The 26,063-nt window shown below is 38.7% G+C and overlaps 1 protein-coding gene across 3 annotated transcripts in view; it reads right to left on the bottom strand.

Moving 5' to 3' along the window:
* The window catches only part of ehbp1 (EH domain binding protein 1), a 144,033-nt gene extending 120,706 nt beyond the window's left edge, over positions 1-23,327 (bottom strand). Inside the window, exons 1-5 of one of the 3 annotated variants that reach the window (XM_053509610.1) lie at positions 22,751-23,327; positions 21,088-21,518; positions 6,541-6,598; positions 1,761-1,856; positions 797-850 (exon numbers count right to left, since the gene is read on the bottom strand). In XM_053509610.1, the coding sequence (XP_053365585.1) occupies positions 797-850; positions 1,761-1,856; positions 6,541-6,598; positions 21,088-21,191 (312 nt within the window). In that variant the 5' untranslated portion in view covers positions 21,192-21,518; positions 22,751-23,327. The remainder of the gene's footprint in view (positions 1-796; positions 851-1,760; positions 1,857-6,540; positions 6,599-21,087; positions 21,519-22,750) is intronic. The other 2 variants (XM_053509611.1, XM_053509612.1) reach the window with 2 other exon arrangements.
* Between the last annotated feature and the right edge of the window lie 2,736 nt (positions 23,328-26,063).

Below are 26,063 nucleotides of genomic sequence, written 5' to 3'. Positions count from 1 at the left end.
AGAGAGAGCAAAGTATAAACAAATAGTAAGAAAAAATGAAACAGACAAAAAGAAGGACAGAAAAACACAAACAGGCACAAAGAACAAGAGGAAATGACTGACAGACAAGACACAGAGAGACAGAGCATGAAAGAAATACAGAAATAAATCCTTCCATTTACTTGATTACAGAATTTACATCAGCACAAGCTCAGACAAGATACAACTAAAGTGTGTGTGTATATATGTGTCCTAAAACAAGCAGATAACCCTGCATCAATACACAAATAACAATAAAAGAGAAATTTTTAAAAGAGTTCCAGATTAAGCACAAACATCTATTGCACTTAGGGGTAAAACTTTTTTACTTATGATGTATTATTATGAACAGCTCGTTAATACAGTTAGATAAGGGTTTTTATCAGCTGACTAACGTATGAATGATCAGTTCTTGTTTGTGCAAAAGTCCAGGCATGTCATCTCCTAGTCCTTTCCATTATCCTGACTAAGCAGGGCGTGATGACTAGGTTCAGCCACAAGATGGAGACAGCAACAAAGCAGTGGAGCAAACTGACGAACTGTTAAGTGAAAAGTCTGAAAAAATAACCTTCAGGCTACTTAGCTTTTACTTTCACCTGCAGAAACAACAGTTTCGTTGAACAATGTACTTGAGTAGACATGCTGGCTGTGATGGATATTGTGGAAAAGACTGCAGGCCATTTATAAGTCAGAGAGAGAGAGATACAAAAAAAGGGTTTCCACCAAACGGGTACAGCAGCTGTGGAAGAAAGGTTATGCAAGCCAAAGCATTACTTACATTCTCTATAACGAAGGTCCAGTCTTTATCTTCAAACTCCTCTGCATGAGGGTCCTGCAGCAGACAAAAAATAATAGATAAATCATTAACAGCTAAAGAACCCAAAATGCTCTTTTACTGTTCAGTTAAATGTAAGGTAATCTAAACCCAAATACAAGCTGTGTCCAATATTTTCAAGTTTGCTTTTCTAATGATCAAATCAGAGCGATACTAATCACTTTTAATTCATTTGTTTCATTTTGGTTCTCATCAGAAAAAAAACATCTTTAGTTTGCTAGGGAGCATAAAGATTAGACTTTGGAGTGATGGAAAAAGGCCATGTGGTGTGATGAGTCCACATTAGCCCTATTTCAGAGCGCTGGGTGCGTCAGGGAAAGAAGGAAAGGACAGGAAGCGATGCACCCATTATTTATAGTGTCCACTTATAGGGTTATGATCTAGGTTTTTTTTCCGTTGAAGGCATGGGTAGATTCCAGGACTCAAATTTTGTCAAAGGTGTCGTTCTGGGAGCATGAGAAATTTTTTTTACTCTTAAACTGGCCACCACATTGCGCACCGTAATTAAAGCTAAAAGGTGGTGAAACTAAATATTTAAAGACGTTTGCCAATTTGGGCAGAGAGTGCATGTTGTAGCATCCTATTTATGTTAGCAGTTGCGGGTGAAAGAACCATGTTGGTCAGGGATGCTGAGGGCGTGGCTTCTTATGTTTTTAGATATTAGTGTGACAAAGTGACAACTCGGCTGGGAGTTATTGCCAAACACCCCTGTACAGTCTTGACGTCTATCCAAGCCATTTGCACATGTTTGGGCCATTAAAGGAGTTCCTAGAAGGCTAGCATTTCTAGTCAAACTATTCCTTTTAGCAACGTAATCTAAACCGTGTTTATCAATAATATAAAAACAACAGTGTGTGTGTGTGTGTGTGTGTGTGTGTGTGTGTGTGTGTGTTTGTTCGCATAATACCTTAAACAAAGTAACTGTGATCTCCACATTCTCAGGAACAGGCCACACCACCACTCCTCTGTACGGGTTTTTGATTCCCGGTTGCCAACTATGAGACTTAAAGATGGAGAGGAAGAGGGAAAGAAAAAAAAAAAAAGAGGCACTGTCATCGCTACATTCTATCGTTTTAACAGCAAACATTCAAGATTTACTTCTACAAAAAAAAAAAAGAGAAAGGCGAAGACTTTTTTTTTTTTTTAATGAGAACATACTAAGAAAGAAAAGTGATGATCCTGACAATAACTTGCATTAATGAACGCTGGTTAAAGTTGTTGCAGTTTTTCACCAGGTGCTTTCATTATATGCAACATTTAGCCTGTTTGAATCATATTTGAATCAGATCAGACCAGAAAAGAAGCAGATTTTCACAGTTCACAGTTTGTGTGATGATCAGATTTCCTAAAACACAGCGATCTACTGTCACGTTCCCGTGACGGGCTCCCAACCTGTCCAGGCAGCTGCGTAGAACTCGAGTCTTCTTCTCCCACCGAGTGCATGAATAAAACAAACAGTTCTGCACCGCTGCAGATTTTTACACACTGTAACAAAGCTTCACGGCTGATTCACCCTGCTGCTGCTTGTCTCAACACGGAGGACCTCGGAGGAAGTGGAACCGAACACCTTACATACTCTGTCGCAACTCCTTGATGATGCAGACTCAAAAACAAAAGTATGCCTGTAGTCAAAGTGAGATTTGGGCTTGAGATAACACAAGACCTTTCCCACAAGGCTAAAAATGCATATCTTAACTGACACGTCTGATTTAAATTTACTCCAAACTGAATGAGTGTGATTGAGATGGCGGAGAAGGAAAACACTGAATCACTGTCAAGCCTTATAGCCATTGTATGCGCGGATAATGAGAAAAATGATTTTACAAAACTGCAAGACTGCATCGGTATGATCTGATTTGTACAGGTAGTTCCAGCCAACTCAAACATTCGAGTTACGAATTTCCACAGATACGAATAGACCACTGCTCTACGAACCTTCGTGGATGCGAACAAATCACGTATGTAGCTCCTATACAATGTTTTCAGTGTTTAAGTAAATGTATAACATGTCCAAAGTCTGGTATAATGTAAGTGTGCGCATGTAGGGGTGCCAAAGAAACGAGTAAGCCTCACCGGTTTCAATGAATCAGTCCGGGAGCACGATGATAGAAAATGTCTGTCTTATAAAGCTGTCCTGATGGTAAATAATCCTAATTTCGGAAAATCCTCAACAAAAGGGTTCACAGTCCCACACAGTGAGAAACAGTTTAGAGACAAAATGTCCGGGATTCCTCTCGTGATTTAAAGGCGCAGAGACAACGCTGTTACATTTAAAATGTGCTAGATTTAGTTGCTTAGGCGCAACAATGTTTTTTTCCCCACATGATGGCAGTATGGGAAAACAGGACAGATTTAGTCATGTGGATTGGAATGCTTTACATTGTATATTCGTTTCAAAGGAGTATAAGATTCGCTCTGTCGGACTTCAGAACAAATCCGACTTATAAACGAGTTCCGTTCTGGGGGCATTTTCGTAAGTCGGGGACTACCTGTATTGCAATTCAGCAAGTATCACGATTTTTTAAAATATCCTGACACATACTTTTTTTTTTTTTTTTTTTTGTTAGAATTCTAAACAAACCTGCCAAATAATTTGCTTCTACCGCACAGAATGTTTTGCTGTGAATAGCATGCATCACCTGTGGGGTTACAGAGAAGCAGCAACATTTTATGACCTTGAATACCAACATATATAAATGTAAAAAGAATGTATAAATAGATTTAAATAATTTAAAATTTTAAATCAGTGTGGTACTACACGAGTTGCAATTCTACAAAGAATTGCGATATGTAGCTGAATTCATTTTTTCCCCCTCCTTCACTACTGCAACCTGTAGAAGCAGTGACAATAAAACTATCATTTAACACATTCAATTCTAATGGAAAAAAAATAAATTAGTCACTTGCCCACTGAACATGCTAATTCTTAAAATGAAATAACTAATCAATATTTGTGCTTTCTAATAAATGTTTGGTCAAATTCGCAAAATCGTTAAAGAGGAGTTGTGTGAAGACAGTGGATGATGCTGATGGGAGACGACAAATAGCGACCGCTATGTGTCGCCTATGCTTGCAAACTATGTGAATACAAATAAATTACACTTTACACAAAAAAAAAGAAAGAAAAAAAAATCTGTGTTGCTGTGTCTGGTTTACGTTAAAAAAGCTAAGAGTGGTGCTTTAATAAAACAACAAGCATAACAGGAATCACTGTGTTCTGTTCTGTATTCAACTCCCTACTTTAACATAACAGCGAGTGGCTTATCAAACATTTCAGACTGTAAGCTTTGCCAAAGAACAATCAATCAGAGTCAGTAAGTCGATTAAAAATTCCAACAAGATGCATTTTTGCTGACGCACCAACACAGAGTCTGATTAGCAGGAAATTACTCACTTCGGTGTCTGTGGTTTTGATAAAGCTTAGCCGGCAGGTAGATAATTACGATCAGCACTTTTGTAGCAGGTTCCAACTAACTAAATTTAGAAATCTTTTAACAGAAATTGATTGTGAAAATAAGTCTTTTCCTGATGCTCCTTTTCTGAACTGAGCATCATCATGGCTACATGATCATTGTCTGCTGTGAACCTGAAAGTCTACATCTTTTCAATTTGCGAGCGAACAGTAGAATTCCTTTTTCACTAATTACAATATGACTGCTATTCGGACGGCGCTTCTTTTTTGTGCAGCTGAATCCACACGGGTTAAATCTGCAACATCCATTCAGTCTTGACTGTATAACCATCAACCTGTCAGGATAAAGGTTAAAACACGTGTTCTTATGGACACTATTTTGGAAACTAACCAGAAGCTAACTAATTAATAGTATACCGTTCAGTAGTTTTAAAGAGTATAATACATTATTACTCTTTCAAGACCGTTCATAATGATCTTATAACAATATTAAACATTGCGGGAGCAGAGGCGAGGTCGAAGGTGTGAAGCCAACAGCTAACATTTACGCTTTCCACCTGTGATTTAGCAAGATAGAGAAAGAGACAGAGCCCAGTAGGGTAGCCCTTTGCTTTTGCTTCAGTTTAAGCAAAGAATAGCTGATAAGATTTGTGATTGACGTGCCTACATCAGTTTGACTCGTTTAAGGGCAGTGGTCGAATGATTATACCAGCCATTACACTCTTTTTACATTATTAGCATGAAGTGACTCAATTCCGACTTAATGTTTCTATCCTAATGTGACAGAGATCAGACTTTTAGTCTGTCTGAACACACAAATCTGATGGTTTTTCACACTGGATCTAGGTCCTTTTTCGTATGTGGTCCTAGACTCGATACATATCTGATATGTGATCATGTGACTTGAATGAAAACAGTCAGATTGGAATTCACACGACTTTTTTGTCGACCCAAGTCAGCACAGGGATTTTATACCGTCTGGCTTTATTTTTTCTTATGGACCGCAACAAAGTATTAATGAGATCACCAGACGCTCAAATGGCAAATTACCGCATCTAAGTTTATCTTGTAAGTTCATTTCTGAGAGTGTTTTTTTCATGATCTTGGGGGGGGGAAAAAAAAAAGGAGAGAGTTTAAATTTTGAATGTACAGAAAAATTTAACTACTTATTATAATTTGTGGCATTTATTTTGTAAGTAGTTAAAATTTTCTAGATCATTTTAAAGGTCTGGTACAAAATTTTACTAGCAAATAAGCTGTAAAACAAGTCTCGCCTTCAAGTGGCGCAGTGGTAAAGTGCTGTAACATCTTATAGCCGAAGGCCGCGAGAGAGCTAAATTGGCTGAGCTCTCAAAAAAAAAAAAAAAAGAGGTCGACTGCTGTCAGGTGGTTCGAAGGAAACCTGTGAAAGCCCCCGGTCTATACATATATATTTATTATTTTATTGCCATTTTACTGACAATTGAGGTCTTCAGTGTTTCATTTTGGAAAAATTTTTAGATCGTCAACTATTTCCTTCCGTCTGTACCTCTGTAACACACTATTCTCTGTATCCATTTTCATGCCTGATAAAATTAAGCTAATGTTACAAGCTAACTTTTTAGAGTTTTTTTTTAAAAAGCTTTAAAGCTTTTTAAAAAAAACTCTAAAAAGCTTCTTTGAAAAAAAGTAGCCTGCACTGTATAATTAATGTGGCCTTAAAAGTAAGTTTGATAAAACTTCAAATCTGTCGGCGACCTGGATTAAAATCAAATTAGAGGACCACAAAGCATTGAAAGCCCTGCTCTCATTTCCAAAAACCTATCTTACTAAGGTGGGGTCGTCTGCAGTCAGAACAACAAAACTAAATCACGGAGCAGGAACAAGGAATACACTTCAGGTGTCACTGCCTCCAATCACTCCTGATCTATTACTGTATGCACTTTATTATGCATCTTTTTTCAGGCAAAGAACAAAACAGAAACGACAAAGTCCTCAGAAGGGCTGTGGCTGGTCCTGCAGGATGTTCAGTAAGCCTTAGCAGCCAATTTTAAGTTCAATATATGAACTGTTATGATCATTTCTAAAAAATATTAATGAAATGCAGTTTACAGAAATACCTAGTACACAAGAAAAAAAGAAAAAATGCTGAGGAAAATAGTTCCCAACAAAACTTGAGGAAGAAACTCTGGCAGGAACCGAACTCCAAACAGAACCAACCCTCTTCTAAGATTATACAATTAATGCAAAGCTGAAGATAAGAAGTAAACACAAGCTCCACACAGGTTCTACACACCTTAGAGGATTTCCGACGACTTCTGCGAGTCCACACCACCACAAGTTTGTCTGGTTGCCTGAAAGAACAAACGAATAGGGGAAAAAAAAATTTATTATTATAAATTATGCTATTCTTTATATGACATGACTCTTTAATTTATCAATCAAACGGTACACAGTTAATGCATGATTGGAATAAATATGACAATATCAGCACCATCTGATGTGCATCTGATTTGTGTTCAATGTGGAAAATAAACTAATTCTTCTGAAATGTTAGTTTATATATGGTAGGTTTATACTGGTGGCTGTACGAGTGACCAGTAAATAGTACAGCTAAACCCATTTCTAAAAACTGAAACCTTTGATACTGAATAAAAAAAAGCAAAAACTCTGGTAGCAAAGATTACAGGATTTGAGAAAAAGGCACAAAGTTTAGTGTTGCCTAATACGTTTCAGAAGTCAGCTGTGTAATCCTTCATGTGCCGAATCGACCTGCAGTCTAGTGCATTTATATTTTGTCTAGCCGTGTCTAATCAAGATGTAGTAAGCTTTAGCCTTACATTAAAGGATAAAAGCAATGTGACCTACAATAGATGTGTATATGCAACACATCATCAAAGTGCACGCATGCACACACACGGACAGACAAACACACACTCAACTGTTTATCCAGGGCTTCATGGGCCTCATGACAATTGTGCGATTTCATAGAAACACACACACACACACACACACACAATAACAGATACTCCTCACGCACAGACTGCAGGGAAATGCTGAAGCCACAGCAGAGGCAAACAAACAAGAGTCAAACAACCAACAAGAAGGGGAGAATTAGGACTGAGACAGAAAAGCAGAAAGAGACACAGTTAATGAGAGAGTCAGTTAAATCAAGACTAATTCAAAGAGTCAGTGAGAGTCAGTAAGAAAGTCAGGGAGACAGATGTAGCCTGGCAGGCTGAGAGAGACAGCGAGACAGAGAGCGCCATTATACAGTATAACCTAAGCAGTTATGTGTCTAACAGATACAGACAGACTTGGGAATCTCAACATGGATCAACTATACAATAAGACACTCAGCTGGGACTGCACTATAATCTGACATGAAGTGGGTGTGCGTGTGCTTGGGACAGACAGATGATTAGCCTCAGAGCGTGTATTTCTAAAATGACTCTGAGGGTGAGGGTTGGCTCAATAACCCGCTCAATCAGTGAATGATTTCTCACACACACAAAGATATCTGGCTCCTGATGCAAAACCGCAATGAGAATAAGTTTGAAAACAGCTGCAGGGAACTAAATAAAAATACTGATGTTTTTGACGCGTTGATTTTCTTGTCCATCAGTGAGAGGGGAGCGCAGCAGGAGCAGCACTAAACTGAGATTACTGACAGCATCAGAGGATCATTCTCAGCACTGCACAGAAATGGTTGTGTGTGTGTGTGTGATGCTCGTATAAGAACTGTGGCTTTACGAATAATTTCTGAAATAAAACCTTGGAATTCTTTTGACAAAACTGTTAGGATTTATATGTCAGTGTCTGAATGCAATCCATTACTGCACACACGCGCACATATACAACCATTAACCACAAGTAGATATGTGGGCGTTGTAGAGGGAGAGATAAATGCAGGATTGTGTGTGGTGTGGCTGAATCATGTGACATCTATCCATCTTCATTTCCTCCACATGCCCTTAAACAGACATAAACATGGAGAGACTAACAAACGAGCTCAGAACGACAAGTAAACAAACAGGCAGAAAATCAGACAGACTGATAATTAGACTGACGCGAAGAAACAGGGACACAAGGAGAGAGACACAAAGGGGCACAAGGAGAGAGAGAAAGAGAGAGACACACACACAAAGGGGCACAAGGAGAGAGAGAGAGAGAGAGAGAGAGAGAGAGAGACACACACACACAAAGAGAGAGAGAGAGAGAGAGAGAGAGAGAGACACACACACACACAAAGAGAAAGAGAGAGAAAGAGAGAGACAGGGACACATGGAGAGAGAGAGAGAGAGAGAGAGAGAAAGAGAGAGACAGGGACACATGGAGAGAGAGACGCACAAAAGGGGCACAAGGAGAGAAATAGAGATATAGAGAGAGACCCACACAAAGGGGCTTTTTTTGCAAACTGTTTGCCTCCCATTTCTAACTGAATAAAGGTTTTTATTCAAAATAATCTGAGGACACATGCTGCTGTCAGGCATCCATGAACCAGATCAACGTGTCCATCTCTGACAGGTAAAAAGGTACTCAGGTGCTGCAGAGAAGCCCATCTTAACACGAGTGAGTTCTTGCACTCATATTTATTCTTAATTAACCCAATTCCAGAAATCTCCTTAGTTGTTTTCGTTGCTTAATTAAGCACAACTTGACCCTCCTGAAATGTCAGCATTTATTTTTTAATTTTTTTTAAAGTTTTGCATGAAAAACTTTTCTCCAAACTGAGTTACAAACAGAAATTGTTAAAGCTGCACAAGAAGTTCTCGTTTTGTTTAAAGTTTTAAGGAACACAGTGTTCCTGGACAGATGCGAGATGCCTGAGCTATTCCGCAACAGAAATTCAGAGTCAGCGTTTTTCTGGGTTTTCGGATGGGTACATCGTCACGACACCCTCTGAAAACCCGGAGAAGCTTCACAACTTTAGACAACTGATGGATTAAATCCAGATAATATTCACTGAGACTATAGATAATTATCACAGAATCCTATGTATCAGTATTTCTCTGATGTTTATTAAAGTATCACAAATACACCAATTTATGTTCACCTCAATATGCACAGTACATGATATGTACAGGGACTGGCAGCAACACATTGTTTTAACTTAGATTTAAAACTTATTTATACAATTATTTACTTATAAAAGCAGAATATTTATTCATACTTAGAAAAAGTATTTTACAAAACTTAAAACACAAATAGATATTTTATATACATCAGAAACGTGTATCGTGACATAACTGATCACTACATTGATGTGTCATGGTATTACCCACCCATAACAGGGGGAAATGAATTCCTAAGAAGTTGTGAGATTATTCAAGCTAAATTCTGCCTCTCTCGTGAGTTGTCAGATAAAGCAAACAAATAAGTTCAATATAGGTCACATATTGAAGCCACATAGTTCTACAATTGATAAAACTATTTATACAAAATAACTGCATGGCATTCATGACCCATCTAAAGCGAACCTTACAAATGACTGCTGGTCTGTCAGGGTGTGATCTGTAATACCCAAAAGACAGGAGTGCCTTCCTTTGTAGGTACAGATTTATTCGCTCCTACTGTAGCTCCAACCTTTGGCTTTTATCACATTGGCAGGATAGAAGTTATAGGAAAAACAATACGTGTTTATAACGCCTAATGATGGGTATTACTAAGCCCTACTTGGAAGAGCAACTTGCTCCTGTGATCCAAGTGGCTCTGCCCAAACACATGGATGAAAGGAATTAGGTGTACTAGTTACATTTATTCCCTACGTTTATACATTAAGTTTTAAGGTCAAAGTGCTGGAAGAACCAAGTGAGTGTTGTGAGAGAGAGTGCAAAACAGATCATAAAACTATGCAGTACCACAATAAGACAAAATAGTAGGGCTGGGCGATATGGCTGAAAACTGTATCACGAAATTAGTGTTTCATATCGGTCAATATCGATAATTATTGATATTTTTATGACCCATTAAAATAAGGATCAGGAGAAAAATATATTACATTTAAACATTTTTATTTTACACTCAACCTTCCTCTGACCATAGTCCCCTCAGTTATTAAGACAGAAATTTCTATAACCATGGAAAACTCCATATAATAATTAAAATGTAAACATAAGTCTAAAGTCACAATGAACACTTAAAGGTGTCATCCAGTCCCATTTTTCATTAAATGTTAATATGATTCTTTAGGGTCCTTATGAAAAGTTTGTAATATTAATAATATAATATGTAATAATTTTAATGATTGTAATCATTAAAAATTCTCAATGGTTGTGTAAAAAAAAAAAAAAAACACTACTTTTACCTGGTAAAAACTAGCTCTGTTCTCAGCAACCTGTTTCAGTACATGCTCCTTTAAATGCTCATGATCTCTGCTGAGCCCGCCCCACAGAACTGTATCTTCACAACACACGTGGGGTATAGCCACGGGAGTGTAGTCCAGTGCGGGCAGATGTCGGTAGTGAATGACGACTGCTGTGTTCGCTATTACACCCCACAACTGTACACCACACTCGCTTAGGCGACATTTTGCTCCAGCGGCGAAAAACAATGGTCGACAGCTTCTTCTCACTCGGGGCGGGTCTTTGCTAAAACACCAGTGTCAATCAACTATAGTAGGAGCGGCCTCTGTCGGTGTGGCATCATATCGACAGGCATTTGAGATTGGCCTGATTTCAAAAGGGGCATGTTATTTTATTAAATGAAAAGAAAATCACTGGGCAGCTCTTTATCATTGTAGAGTGGTTGTGTACACACTCTCCTAACACACATTTCAGTCCAAACTGCTTGAAAAAGTGCATGTAGGCCCATATGACCCCTTTAACAATTGTCTCTTAACACTTAAGGTGCAGGAAAATGTAGGTAATGCTTAATAAAGTGTAATAAAATAAGTGCATTTTCTGCTTTTGAAGAGGAATCCAGCAGACCAGCATGAGACAATGACATGGTGCAACCCAACGTGATACTGTTACATGATTGACGTTAGTGTATCACTCCCTACGTTGCTAGGTTACCAGAGAGCGAGTGCCTTTGTTAATGCAACGGTCACGGGCAACCGGAAGCAGACCAGAAGACTAGCAGTCTTCCGTAAATCCAAACGCGGAAATAGCGCGAACAGGGAGTGTAGTCCAGTGCAGGCAATGCTTTGTGGGTAATGCAGTCCAATGTGCGTGAACACAGAAATGTGAGATGAGCTGGAATATAAAGCCTGAACCTGTTTTCTTTCAGTAGTTTTTGGTTTGATTTAAGTACGAAATCCACCCGAAAGTTTGTAATATCGCCTGACAACGCAGAAAATAAAAGAATGGACATGCATCGGTTCGTTGTCTTTTCCATCACTGCATGGGCATGAATTAACGGGCTGTTGTGCTGCCGCGAGAAATGACAAAATAAAGCGCTCAATCACACTCATTCAGGAATTGGACCCAAAATCACATAAGACCTGGCTAAGCGTCGGAAACGGCATGGGCAGACTCAATGACTGAGCAATATGAAGCGCCATCTTGTCTGCTTTTATACTTCCTGAATCGCGACCGTACTACTTCAGGGTCCTAGTGCTGGTCGCGGAGGGAGTGCGCATGAGAGCAACCAAACTAGCTTCGCAACCTCCATTTTCTTCCAAAAAGAATAAAAATTATCGAGCGTTTTATCGAACACATTTTTTACTGATATCGATCACGTGTCTATCGCGATACATATCATTATCGTTTTATCGCCCAGCCCTACAAAACAGGCATCATAACTTTCAAGTACAAAGTGCTGGAGGAAAGAAATGATTGCTCTTTTAGGAAGAAGAACTAGAGAGAAAAAGATAGGGCTATCGCTCAACACTGTTTTTATTATATACAGTACTTCTATCATTATAATTCAGAAGCTCTGTCTTCTCTTGGGTTCTCTCGCTCACAGCGAATCTGTCTCCTTTTATGTTCCGCCTCTGCCCAGAGCTCACTGTCTCTCCAATTCAACTGTAATTTCTTACTGGTAAGCCGGCTTTAATTACCGCCTTCATGCTTTATGATTGGCTCATTTGTCTCAGGCCTGGTGACCTAACAAATCACAGACAAGCCGAACTGCTGTAACCTAACGATAACGCAGAAGGTAGGATTTGTCAGGTAAAAAAAAAAGTTATTTTTACATCATACTTCTCCCAGTGCTGTCTATTGCACTCTGAAACACAAAAATACTTTTGATGAGATCCAAAAGCGAAAGCCTGGACCTGCTGATCTGTCTCAATCTCGGCTGATCCTGCAGTTTAAAGTTTTTTACAAACTAAAGCTTTAACACTAATTAAGCACAGCAGGTACATCTCATTAACTCGCCACAAGATACCAGTGTGTTAGCAGTTAACAGTTCACTGTTGCTTCAACCTCACAAGTGTGTCGCACACATCACGCATTTCTAAACAGCAGACCCACGTTCCACACTGATGGTTCTCCCTTCCTCTTCTTCTGAATTAAAGGCTCAACATCAATGACCCCTGATGCCACCTCTGTTCCTTTTATACAGAACGGCTAGTCACAACAATGACACAGCGATGTTCCTGCAATGAACTGCTGAATAGAGCTTTTGTCTCCTCTCTCTGCCCGTGTGTCTCACTCAAAGACTGAAATAAACCTGCCGATGGAACCTAGAACGTAACTAAATTACATTTATGCCTTCACTGAGCTTTGCCTGACGCCTCTTCTCATCATTATCGTTTATGAAATCAGAAAAAAAAAAAAAAACACCTCCCTGCAGCACACTGTAATGGAAATTTTCCTTTATTGAGTTTTTGATAGAGCAATTAAACAACTTTATTAGCCTTGTTACACAAGGTCAGCAACAATGCAAGAGAGGTACAGTGTGTGTGTAAGAGAGCGAGAGAGAAACTGAAAGGGAGAGTGAGAGGAAGGAATGTGTAAAAGCAAGAGTTATAGCCATTTATGGGAGAAATAATAGTTTACACAAAGGATCACAATGCTCCCTGGAAAGATTTTGCATCAACACAAAAAACAGTGATCTATAATTCAAACATTATCAGCAGATTTTTTTTTAAACTTAATAACTACATAAATATATTGCTAAGAAGCTCCTGAAAGTCAAGCTTATGTATAAATTATAGTATATAGTAATTAAAAGTATATAGTATATAGTAATAAAAAAAAAAAAAAAAATTAAATTTACAAACCAGCAACATCTGGGTTTTTTTTTTTATTTGGATATTAAAATGACAGCAGGGGAAAATTCCTCACTAGACCATTGTATTTTGCAAAGCCTGACAAACCAAGACCTAAAATCCTTTCCTTAAAAACACAACCAATATGCAGAATCACATCAGGCATTTCCTCCAGGAGCTAATGTTAGCAGGAAGATCTGTCGTGGCTAACCAAAGAACCTTCGAACAAACAAAACGAATGCTAGACGTTCATGTTCTACAGACCGTGAAGGCAAAGTACAACATACCATTCTGCCGTTTTCTTTTTCCCACAGACATGGACATACCAAGGGTGTAGAGTAACAAAACTTTTCAAATAATGGAGATTAATGAATATTCGGTTTATAATTGGATTACAACACACTAATTCAAAATCGAACCGTGAGCCGATTGAAAATCCTCCCTGCTAACACTGGGGCAGAAAATACTGACATAACCAAGTACAGCTTAATAAGCAGATTAGCTCAAAAACAGAATCTCTCTCTCTGTCTGTCTCTCATCATTATCTGGCACAGCAGGAAATCGCTGTCCCTCTTATTATGAAAAAAATGCCATCCGCTATATTAAGTTGGAAAAAAAGCTGTGATCTCATTTCAAATATCTGTTTGGGTTTGGTTTTTTTTTGCATGTTTAAGCTTTTCCTAAACATTAAGGCTACACTGCATGTCCACTTCACTGTAACCATGACTTGCATGCACACACACACACACACACACACACACAGTCACTACAGTACATAACATATACTGCTGGTTCACATACTTGCTTGTGTATAATACACTTCTGGTTTATTGTATCACCATAGTTTAATTCAGTTACAAGTAAAAGCTTTGATTAGATATTCAGGCGTGGAACCTAGAGCTGATGGTTCATATTTCACAGATGCAGACTATGCTGATATTATCGCCTATGCCACAGGATCAGACTATCAGGCATAGGAGCGACATGACACTATATGCAAAAGAAGGGAAAAGGTCAGCTCATGTATAAATGCAGACAAAATCGAATGTCTCATCTCTAGAAAAACTGTCCCTCAGGGGCAAGTCTTGCAACTGAGCAAAAAAGATTTTAAGTACTTTTTAAGCACAGTGCAGTCTCTGATGGTGCTTAGGGACCTGGGAGAAAAAAATATATTTACGTTTTAAATTTTAAATACTGCCACTATCCTAGCCTTGCAGAATAACGAACGCTAAGTAAGCTTCGGGTATTCTGAATGAAATGTTTCTGGAAATAAGGCTTATGAACCAATGCCCGGTTTTGTGAGACATGCTGCCATCAGCCAACAAGAGAGTACGAGATCTGGAAATCATGACTCTGCAGGTTTGGGGACACAGGTAGGATAGACGACTCGTGACTTCCCAAAGAGTTTCTAGAACAAGTTGCCCTCTGGGATAGAAATTTTTGACGACGTTCAAAGGAAGGGAAAAATTGGCTCTCTGTCTCGCCTCTCAGGCCAAAGAGGAGATCTGTCCAGAACACCAGTGACAGCTTGAAGATTTATTTTTTTCACTAGTGGATGCGGTATCACATGATGCTTTACAGCCTCTACTCATTATGCACCTCACAGAGAAATTGCACAAGCAATGTTTCAAAAGATAATATGTGTGGTGGCCACATTGCATAGTAGTTACCAGTATGTATAAATCAGTTTTAACAAAAAAAAAAAAAAAAAAAAATCACCAAAGTCATAGAGCTCAGCTCCAAACAGCTATTTATTCACAGCGCCTGCTGAGAGGGTGGAAGCGGGAGCTGGTTTTAAAGACAGAGTCAAGCAGCGGCCCTGTGAGAATACAGTCACTCTGCCCGGTACTCGAGTGCAAGTGTTTCATTTATACACACACAGAGTTCAAGAAAGAGAGAGAGAGAGAGAGAGAGAGGGAAAGAAAAAGAGAGGAGGAAGTGAAAGAGAGTGACAGGGGTTGTTAAACTTCAAACTCTGTGTCATAAGCTTGTGTGTATACAGAGGACAAAATAGGAGCAAAGATCAAAAAACTGTTGGGCAATTTCCTACATTTCCAAAAATGAAATAGATTTAAATACACGATACTAAATAAAGAACAGAAAAGAGACATGCTCATGATAAATCATTAATGGATTAACTGCAATTAAGAATTTAACTAGTTAAAAATGTATTAGCCGATAAGGTTTGTTCTGCATGTAGCGGTAACCTCGACAACCCAGCTGTAATATAAGCTTAGATTAGTTCTCCTCGCTTGCCAGGTTCTTTATATCCTCAATAACAAGACCATGAGTGACTCAGCCTGTGTGCAATCTACTTCCCCGGCCTCCATCTTTATTTTTTCACAGAAGGTGCAGTCATAAAACGCAGTTTTGTTTCTTGGTAAACCGACCGTTTAGCTGTGCATATGAAGTCATGACAGTTGATGCTGTTGATGCATATGCATGGAGGGATGGGGCTACTAACGACAGGACTGTGTGTGTGTGTGTAAGAGAAAGAGAGGGGGGCTAAGTGAAAAAATGCTCTGAGCACAATTAAATAAGAAAAAAAATATATAACAATATTTTCTTGAATATGCCCTCTGCAGCCACAAACTCCCAGACACGGATCTGATCTGAGATCAGATGCCAATCATTTTAATAAATCAGCTGTGGAGATGTGGAATTAGCAGCTGCTGCCTTTCTGAGAAAAAAATAAATAAATCTTGTCACAGCAACATAAACAAATTTAGACTTATTGAGCTTAAAAACTGATACATAATTTAATCAAAGCAAAGGAATAACATCACTTATAATGTTATGTGAACACTACATGCTACAGCGTTGTGTAAGAGGCTTTAATCCCATTTGTAATCGGTCTCTGGGAGTTAGCGGGTGCAAAGGACATGATCGAGTACGGCTTGCGAATGAAAGGAGGGTGGAGTCTTGAGAAAGAATCCACACCTGCATTTGATTAGCTGTGCTCTTTTTATGTGCACATATGATTTAGCTTCAGTTAAAGCACACTATCTGGTCAAAACCTTTTATTCAATTGACCATCACACCAACGCTAAACATGCCAGATTTATTTCCCTTTTTACTCTTAGATGATTAGATAATGAACCATCAGTGATTGGACACACTCTACTGATTACTTCTTTACATCAGAACAATGTGCCTTTTTAAAAATCCAGAATCAACTCAACGGTTTTACAACCCATTGCAGGACATTATGAGTCCCGATTATGCTTTCACACAACCCTACAAAACTTGGCAAATGCAACAAAATACAGAGACCTGACCATCACAATCAGGTGGATTTGTAAAAAATCCCATTCTTTGCTGTTGTATTGTGCTCCATTCTTCTACAAAAGTTTGGGTTTCTTACCTCCAGTGAAGGGAAACTGTAATACTACAGCCCACACAGACATTTTCTACAACTAGAGAACAATTTGGAAGGAACCACACAGTTGTAATGGTCAGGTGTCCACATACATTTGCCAACACAATGTATTCATTCTGAAAAGTGGGGTTCTCGCTAAAAAGTGTAGAAAAAATAAACATGGCCCATATAACTCCCCCTCTCTCGCACACACCTTGCCTCCTGAGTAGTCACTAATGATAAGTCCTTCTAATTATTGATGCAAATGTGATGAGTGCATCTTGACCTGGCCTATCCTAATCTCAGCTTGGACTTGCTTCCTAATGAAAGTGTATGCGAAAGGTTTGTCCTGCTCAGCTAGAATTAAAACCAGATAAAAGCAATAAAACACGCTGAACATTCTCTAGATTATAAATTGTAACTGATAAAAGATATATTTCTAACAAACTTGATAGAAATTAATCTACACCCTGATAAGCTCAAGATGAGAGATCTATTTGAGTTACTATACTAGTATAACATACACACAGCAAATACACTTCAAGCAGAGAGAAAATTAGTGAAGCAAGTGTCAGCCGTGAAACCTCGATGAGGGTTAAACGCTCAGAGTTTGGCTGCAGCAGAGGGTTTCTCTCTCCACCTCGCTCCCGCTGATTATCCTGGCAGGAAAAATCGTGCTGCTGGCACCAACTACACTAATGACAAACACATGCTGTAGTGGAGAGGATCCCAACCTGCAGCTCTATACACACAGAAATTCACTGCAGCTTATAAGTTCTGCCACCCGAGTTGAGGCTCCAACATTTAACAAACAGATTTTTAACCAAGAGATATGACGAGATCAGTTTAGTTTCATGATCAAGGACATCACAATACACTGAGCTTATCTTTAAGGATATTTAAAATACAGCAGTTACAACCTGATTAATATGCAGATGATTATGTATTCATTTTAATTTACTGTTTTTCCTTTTTTTTTTTACTGTATACATTACCCATGTTTAAGGACCAGGCCTTTGTATACTACTACTTGTAGTAGCTAGGAGCTGCATTCAACATAATCACCTACAACAGTTAAATAACTTTGTTGACTAACGCTATATCTAACTCATAATTCCTAGAAGGAACACCTGTCCCGGCATGAAATGCCTAATTTACAGAATAATCAAAATGGCAGTTTTACACTGTACATACAAGAATGTGCTTTGAACCAAGATGGGTGCGCATTTTTCGCCATTTCATACTTTGTAAATTTAGCAAACGCTTCTACCGTCTCTCTCTCCCTTTATTTTTATTATTTTTTTATTAAGTCCAGGGTGCCAGTCGTTGATCCATCATTCATGTTTAAAACTGAATTTTGATCTTAGGTCCTTCGTTGCAGACTTTGCACAATCATCTGCACAATAATAATCACAAACTATCTTCTGCACAATCACTGGAACGATCATTTGCACACTATGTGGACTGTTTACAGTATATAGATAAATATATTTTGATATTCCAATTTCATATTTTTCATATTCTGCTTTTGATTCTATGATCGATATTTATATCCTTTTTTAAACCTATATTTATTTTATTCTATGATTATTTTTTACTTTTTGTGGCATTCTTTGTGGGACAGAAAAGAAAGAATTTCATTGTATGCGGGGAACATGTTTACAATGAAACTTGAAACTGAGACGACCATGGCTTTCCGTCATACACATAGGTATTGCTTTTGCTGGCACAAGAAGAGATTCTCTACTTGTTAGAATATTTACATGCTTAAAAGAGAGAAAAAAAAAAAAAAAAAACATATCCCAATGATAAGCTTCAGGAAGGATGAAAGGATATGCTTATAACGATGGCCTGAAGAGAGGCGAGAGCCTGAGCAAAAGCTCCTGTCTGGAGCTCAGTGGATCAGTCAACTGAATAACAATATGGCTGGTTACAACATCCTGGGACTTTAATAGGAAGCCTTGACAAGCAAAAAAAAATTTTTTTCAAAAAGACACACGCACACAAACCCACACAGGTCCATAAAGTTATTATTTTTATTTTTTTTAAACCAAGCAGTGGTTTAGGACATCACTTCGAACTAAGCGGCTGTGGTTTCTGTCTCACGGCAGAATGGAAACTTTCCATCACGACAGTAACATTTGAGACCGATGAAACGCAATGCCGTCTCACACACACACACACACTCCAGGATATCAACAACCTTTCAGCATGCTGACAGTCAGTGAGTAAATACATGTCTTTTATTGAGCACTATTCTTCCTTCCTTAGGTCTCTATGTACAGTAATAGAAGAGAGATATCCAGGCACGCCCACTCCCGACATGAAAAATGGAAGACATGTAGTCTTTCCTCACATTCCTCTTAACAGACAACAGTACATTCCCATCATTCCTTCGCTTTGCACTCACATCTGGAAGACCGCAGGCACGTGGTAGTGAGGGGGAGAAAAAAAAGTTTCAGTAGTGAAAGACAGCAAAGATGATGTAAATTTTGAAACAGAGCCGAAATTTCTGCAAAGCAAAAGGGAAAGCTGAGAATCTGACTGTAGTGATAACAATAAGATAAGGTACAAGAGATATCATATCTTTTTAGTGTCATGGCCCAAGTTTAGATTTGAGGAAATTACCAGTCTTTAAAAGGTGCAAAAGTTTATGCCATGCTTGTTTGGGTTTCGATTCGCCGGCTGTTAATCCTTTCAAAGATACTACATGGGTTGCCTAAGACTTCCCAAAGAGACTGATCATGCTCTTAGTCCCGGACTTATGTGAAATAGTGCAAGGACGCGTTTATTGATAGAGTTCTAAAATTCAAGTTAAGTGATTTAAACCCAGGGATATTACAGCTTTTCGAAAGGTTAAGCTAATAGGAAAGAAGCATTTTGGCATGCATGTGTCGAACAGAAACATCCATAGTTTCATTAGCGTGAACTTAAAAAACTCCAGTAGTTTACTCCCGCTCAACATTCACAAACATAGGCAAACCATCCAGTCTGCATTTTTCATACCAGGGCCCCGGGATCATTTCCGAGAGCATGTGACCATAAACTCTGGGTCATTTTGATCAGTGAAAACCAAGTTTGCTTGAAGAGGTTGTCTTGGGCAGTACCAAACAGTCCCAAGTAGTACACCTGCTGTATCGGAGACTGTAAACACACAAGCATACCAAAGAACGGAGAGCAAAAAACAATGTGAACGAATGTGTGGCCAGCAGGGAAGTGGGGAAGGGGTGCAATCGTTCCTGCGCACAATACAAATCAAACTACAATAAATTAATCACATAAAGTCCTAAAATTAAAAAACAGAATCCATTGGAAACTTGTATTTAAAACAATAAATAAATAAGAAATGTTGCGCATGTATGCATTTCTGCTGGATGTCAGACAAAAGAAGTAGTGCTAAAAGTACTTATTTTAGCTTAACAATTTAAGGCACAATTCTCAATATATTCTTTCTAGATCAATATGATCTTTAGATATGATCAAATATTCTTTTTAGCTTTATACTATATTTTACAACCCTGCAAAAGATTGTAATAACAGACTAAAAATTAAGTACAAAAGATTCCGGCTATGCCTGCAGGCATCCACCTAATGACGATCTGGTAATCAGATAGAGAAACACCAATACCTCACAATGTTACATAAAAGTTGATGATGACGCTGCCTACTGTTACATCCAGTGAGGCTCCACTGTGGAACTACCTGCACAAAAAACAGCCTAACAAACGCACAATCAGAATTTCTGTTCTTTTATATAGAGATTACTCATTTATCTTCAATGAGACGCCTGCTACTGTACTGAAGGGCTTTAAAAGTATTAATGACGCATGTCACACTTGGAAAGAGGGTATCCAATGACGGTAATGCTCAGTTTAACAAACATGCAAAGCAAAAAGGTTCCTGGAACCCAAATTACCTGTGGTCTCTGCTAAAGTTCCTGCAACAGAAAAGTACTTAATGACCTTCCGAACAACCCTCCATCTCTGATAGCACATGATGTTTTTATAGGTGTATGTGTGTGTGTGTATCCAATTTGTACACCAATCCAAGACATGCCTACAAAGCTAGCAGCGTTATCTTCTCATCTGTGTGTGTGTGTATGTCTAATGGGAGACACAATATGGATGTGTGTAACATGACTCTCCTGAAGCCAAGCCAAGCCTTGATTTTTCTGTAATGCTGAAATCCATTGATGCATTGAAGAAACCACATCACAAACACACAAGCTATCCAAACAAGTGATAGGAAGAGCTATACACTATAAACCCTTCCCTGTGCAGTACACATCGCACACATAAAGATCGAATCATTCCTGCTCACACACTCACCATTTCTTTGTACATTCCACCATGAGCTCCTGATAAGAGGCCACAAACTGGAATTTGGATGCGTGCTTTCCCACACGCTGCAGTCTTTTCCACACTGAAGCCATGACTAAAACCTGCGGGACTTATAATTGAAGTACGAACGAGGTCCGATCCTGATGCTGCTTCTCGTCGAAGAGGTACTTTTCAGCTGTAATTCAGAAGCATCCGGTTAAAGAAGCGTGCGCCACATGGACGTTCATCGTCGACGTGTAAATCCACAAACTGCCATCAAGCCAGAACGGAAGGATGAAAGACGGCGGTGTGATGAAGAGATACATAAACTACACGGACAGAGGGATATGCTGGCTCCGGTAAACCACATACTGCAGAGCAGGCTGTCCTAATCGTAATTAGGCGTAACACACTCCATTATCAACGAAGACTCAAAAAACCTGCAGACACAAAAGGGAGAGAGATCATCTTGTGCATCTCAAAACAACTTAGACAAAAAAATTGACACCTGTATAATATTTGGAAAAACAACAAGAGATTAAAGATGAGATCTAATCCACGTCTCTTTACATTGATGAGAAAAACTAATCTGGTAATAAAACACTCTCACTACCGTGAGACATGTGAATTTGCTGTTGCTAGAGAAAAGAAAATATCATACCAAGCACATCAATATAAACACATGATCTTGAATGACAGGATTGCAGTTAGAGTTGTGTAATAGAAGGAATAACTAAGTTACACTGTGAATCTTATAAAGCATGTTATTCCACACCGATCTGATGACAATAAGCCTATAAGGGGCATTTAAGTCAAACTTGGACATACAGTTTGATTGTATAGAATAACTGAGAACTATAAAAACTCTTTATTTCTCTAAATAATCCCAACCACACAAAGCACTAATCCCAGTGTTTCATTAGTGTTTGAATACCATCAAGGCAGAAAGTTCTCTCAGTATGCCAGACCCATGATTGGACTGCTTGGAGTGAGGTCAGGACTGTACGGGGGATGTGTCAATAAGTCCCAGCCGAGTTTCTGTAACGTGCAAGTGGGGTTGGTGAATGAGTGTGTGTACAGATCCCACAAACAGATGCCTCTCTTTTGCAAGTTGGTGACGTTGATTTTCAAGGATCAGGCGTTCCACTTGCTGAATGTTCACTGGAATGATTGCAAGGGGCTCAAATCAACCCCTGCAAAGGGTCATCATTCACGGACGTACAGCCTTCTTTAAAACGCTTACATCGTTTAAATGTTTTACTCCGGCTTATCACCGTACTGTACTTGAAGTCTTCTTTTACATTTTTGGCTTCATTCATTTGGAATTTCATCACATGTCCCAGTTTGATTTGAACACCCCTTGTTGTGCTTTCTTTGCAAATCTGTGATTGCGAATCTGTACAGATCTGTGATTGCAAATCTGTGATTGCAAATCTGTAAAAATCTGTGATTGCGAATCTGTACAGATCTGTGATTTTTTTTTTTAAATGCCTTTGACAGCTGACACACTTATATTTATTAATGCTAGTTAAATCTTATGCATGGCTTGAGAATGTTATTACCACACATTATTTTATTATTGTTTTACTTGAAAAACAGATACAATAATTATGTTCAAAGTCATAAATAACTTGAATAACACGCAGGGTGAAAAATTAAATTAATTACTCACCTGTTAAAAAAAAATCAGCAGCCAGTGATTTGGAGCTAAAATGCTAGCAAACTTAACGTTATAAACGTTATCTCTCCAAACACCTAACACCGGGTACACGGAGACAGCCTGCTAGCCTGGTTAGCCCTGCTGAAAATAAGCCAAACGAATTCCTAACACGTCGCCTAGGACCCCAGCTACTACACCAGGGCATATACCAGGAGCTAATCCAGTCGTGCTAACTGCCCCAGTCAGGCTAACTGCCCTACAGCGCTCGAGCCCGTTAGTTCGGTCCTAGCATCGAGCTAATATAAGTACAGCTAGCCAGGTAGCTCGCGCGCTAACATCATCCTGAAGGAATGTTCTGGAAATGTCGGTTAAAACCAGCAACGCGTTTGTCAGATTAGTACACGGAGCGAAAATAAAGAAGAACTTTCACCGGCAGAATGAGAAGGAATTCCAGCATTCCCTCTCGCATTAAAAACAAACTCCGACAATCAAGCCACCGTCATTTTCCAACCAATCCCACTTACACTGAGCTCCTACAGCCGGGAGCGCACTAGCGTGCTCAGTAGTACGCTAGCTTTAAGTGCAGCTAGAGCGCCGTACTTAGTGTGGCACACTGTTTAGCACGCTAGTATGCCAGCCTGAGTATCTGCCTCTGTTACTGCTGGAAGACGGAAATTCCTATTGGCTGTCGTGTCCAGAATATGTAAATGAGATTCCCTGCGGGGTTTGCTCGGAATTTTAGATTCTTATTGGTGGATTTAGGGTGTCTGTCAAACGCCTCGATCCCGCCCACATGTGTTGAGGAATACAAATTGATGTGCAACGTTAAGCCTTAAATTAATTTTATTTTTTAGTGTAGAGAGATGGACAGACATTGAAATATTTTTTTTATTTCGTATAAACATACAGAATACAGTAACGATGTGCAAAAATAAATACACCATAAGAATAAATGATGCATATGACTATTTTTGTTACATACAGTAGATAGATAGACAGACAGATGGGCGGATAGATAGATAGATAGATAGATAGATAGATAGATAGATAGATATGCATACATTAATATACCTTTAGAATAAATAGTACATAAGCAATAATATTTTCTGTTGCTGCCAGATACTGTAGATAGATAGATAGATAGATAGATAGATAGATAGATAGATAGATAGACATAAATGAATATACCCTAAGAAGAAATAGTATACAAGCCTAGCAGATTTTCTGTTGCATACATTGATAGATATACAGTACGGACAGATGAACAGACAAACAGACAGACAGACGGATAGATAGATAGATAGATAGATAGATAGATAGATAGATAGATAGATAGATAGATAGATAGATAGATAGATAGATAGATAGATAGATTATGTGTCAGATCGGATGGTCCACTGTGGTGGCCACTTGATGAGAGCAGTCAAAAGACTAACGAAATAGACGGATAGAGAAATAGATATCCAGACAGATATAAATAAATACACTTCCAAAAGTAGTACTAAACTGTAGATTTCCTTCTCGGGGACTCAACATCGCGTACCAATAAAAAAAAATTAAAGTCTATGGGCTCTAGTTGTGTTAAACTATAAAGTTTACCTTTTTAGCTAAAAGATACAGATCCTGAGTGACAATGCCGTTTAGTTTTGTATTTTTTTTACCCCTTAAAGAACAAACATTCTGCAGGAGAATTCTGTACATTCATCTTTTTTATTTACGATATTTTAATGTAAGGGTAAATAATTCTATAAGCTGTTAATATACCTTGTAAAATCCCCCCCACTATCGAAGATACTAGGCGGCACACACCTCGGTCACAGCTACACCTTGCGGGTTTGTGTAACTTATCACTGCTTGAGATTATGGAAGACGTAACATTTGTCAGAGAATGCTTTGATGTGACAAATGATATGGAGAAAAACTTGAACCTGCTTGTATGAGGGCAGGAGGTTAGAGCAACCGCGCCAGCTTGTGCCTTTGCCTGTGTGTGTCTGTGTGTGTGAGCTCAAGAGTATGAGATTGTAAGAAAGATTTCTTTTGCTTATTATGAATCTCCTGTTGAATGTTTAGTAATAGTCTATTCAAAATTACAACTTACACACTTTAGCCTTTAGACATGTTTTGTGTCCAGAGTTTTTTTCTTTTGGAGCTACAGGAGCTAATAATTAAGGAAAGGTTACATTGACAAAGTGAACTTCTTGCAATGACACTAAACGTCTATAAATCAGGGCACACACATAAACACAATCACATGCTCATTCACACACTACGGGCAATTTGGGAACATCTGTTAGACTAATCTGCGTGTCTTGGACTGTGGGAGGAAACCTGAATGCCTGGAGGAAACCCACCAAGCACAAGGAGAACATGCAGGCTCCATGCACACAGACCCCAAGGCGGGAATCGAACCCAGATCCTGGAGGTACGAGACAACAGTGAGCCACCATGCTGCCTTCTAATAAAACTGCCTTTGGATAAAAATACAGTTTAATGATCGAATGTTTTCTATTTCATTATTTCCTTGTGTATTCCCACAGGGATGAGAGTGCAGCGAATAAGTAAAAGTTTAATGACATATGAGCTCACAACCTTCTAATTACAAATGAAGAACCCTATACTTGGATTATGTCTTTATTTATTTAATAAAATCACAGACTCCGTCCAGGTTACAGGCGGCTCCGTCCGCGGTTTACCCTAGATAAGATAATCTGCCCATGTACATCCATCCACCCAATGATGTTTTGATAAAAGTTAATGATGACGCTGCCTCCTGTTACATTTGTCTTAGTATGCCCATGACACCAGCAACAGGCCAAACAGAATTTCTGATTTATAGATATAGAGAAATAGATAGATGTCTGTGTTTGTTGGATGGATAAAAAGAGCTGCTTAGGGAGTGTTCCTTCTCTGTGAAACATCAGGAAATGTAAGCCAAGAAATGATTTCATTTTTGATAAAGATGAGTCAGGAGTATATATATATATATATATCAGTCATTCCCGATCTCGATCTCTGTCTCATTCTCTCTCTCTGTCTTTCCGTAAAATCTCATTGGTCAGTAGTAACATGATCGCGTGTCCTGGCGGGAAGATAAACTTCCTGCCTGTAAACGATGCCACACACTTATTCGGACAGAGACAGGGAAGGATGTGGGATCCTGTGCTTATTAACACAAATAATCAGGATAAGTTTAATGTGACGTGGCCTGACTGATATAAAGCAGATTTTCAAATTGAATTTTGCAGCATCATGCTGCAGTGTATTTTTTAAACAGCAACAATTTGCCCACAAGTTATTCTCTTACCTTTTAATCATTTTAAGTTAC

This window comes from Clarias gariepinus, chromosome 13 (genome assembly GCF_024256425.1).
Source record: "Clarias gariepinus isolate MV-2021 ecotype Netherlands chromosome 13, CGAR_prim_01v2, whole genome shotgun sequence".
Lineage (NCBI taxonomy): Eukaryota > Metazoa > Chordata > Actinopteri > Siluriformes > Clariidae > Clarias > Clarias gariepinus.
This window is presented reverse-complemented; position numbering and strand designations above follow the sequence as displayed.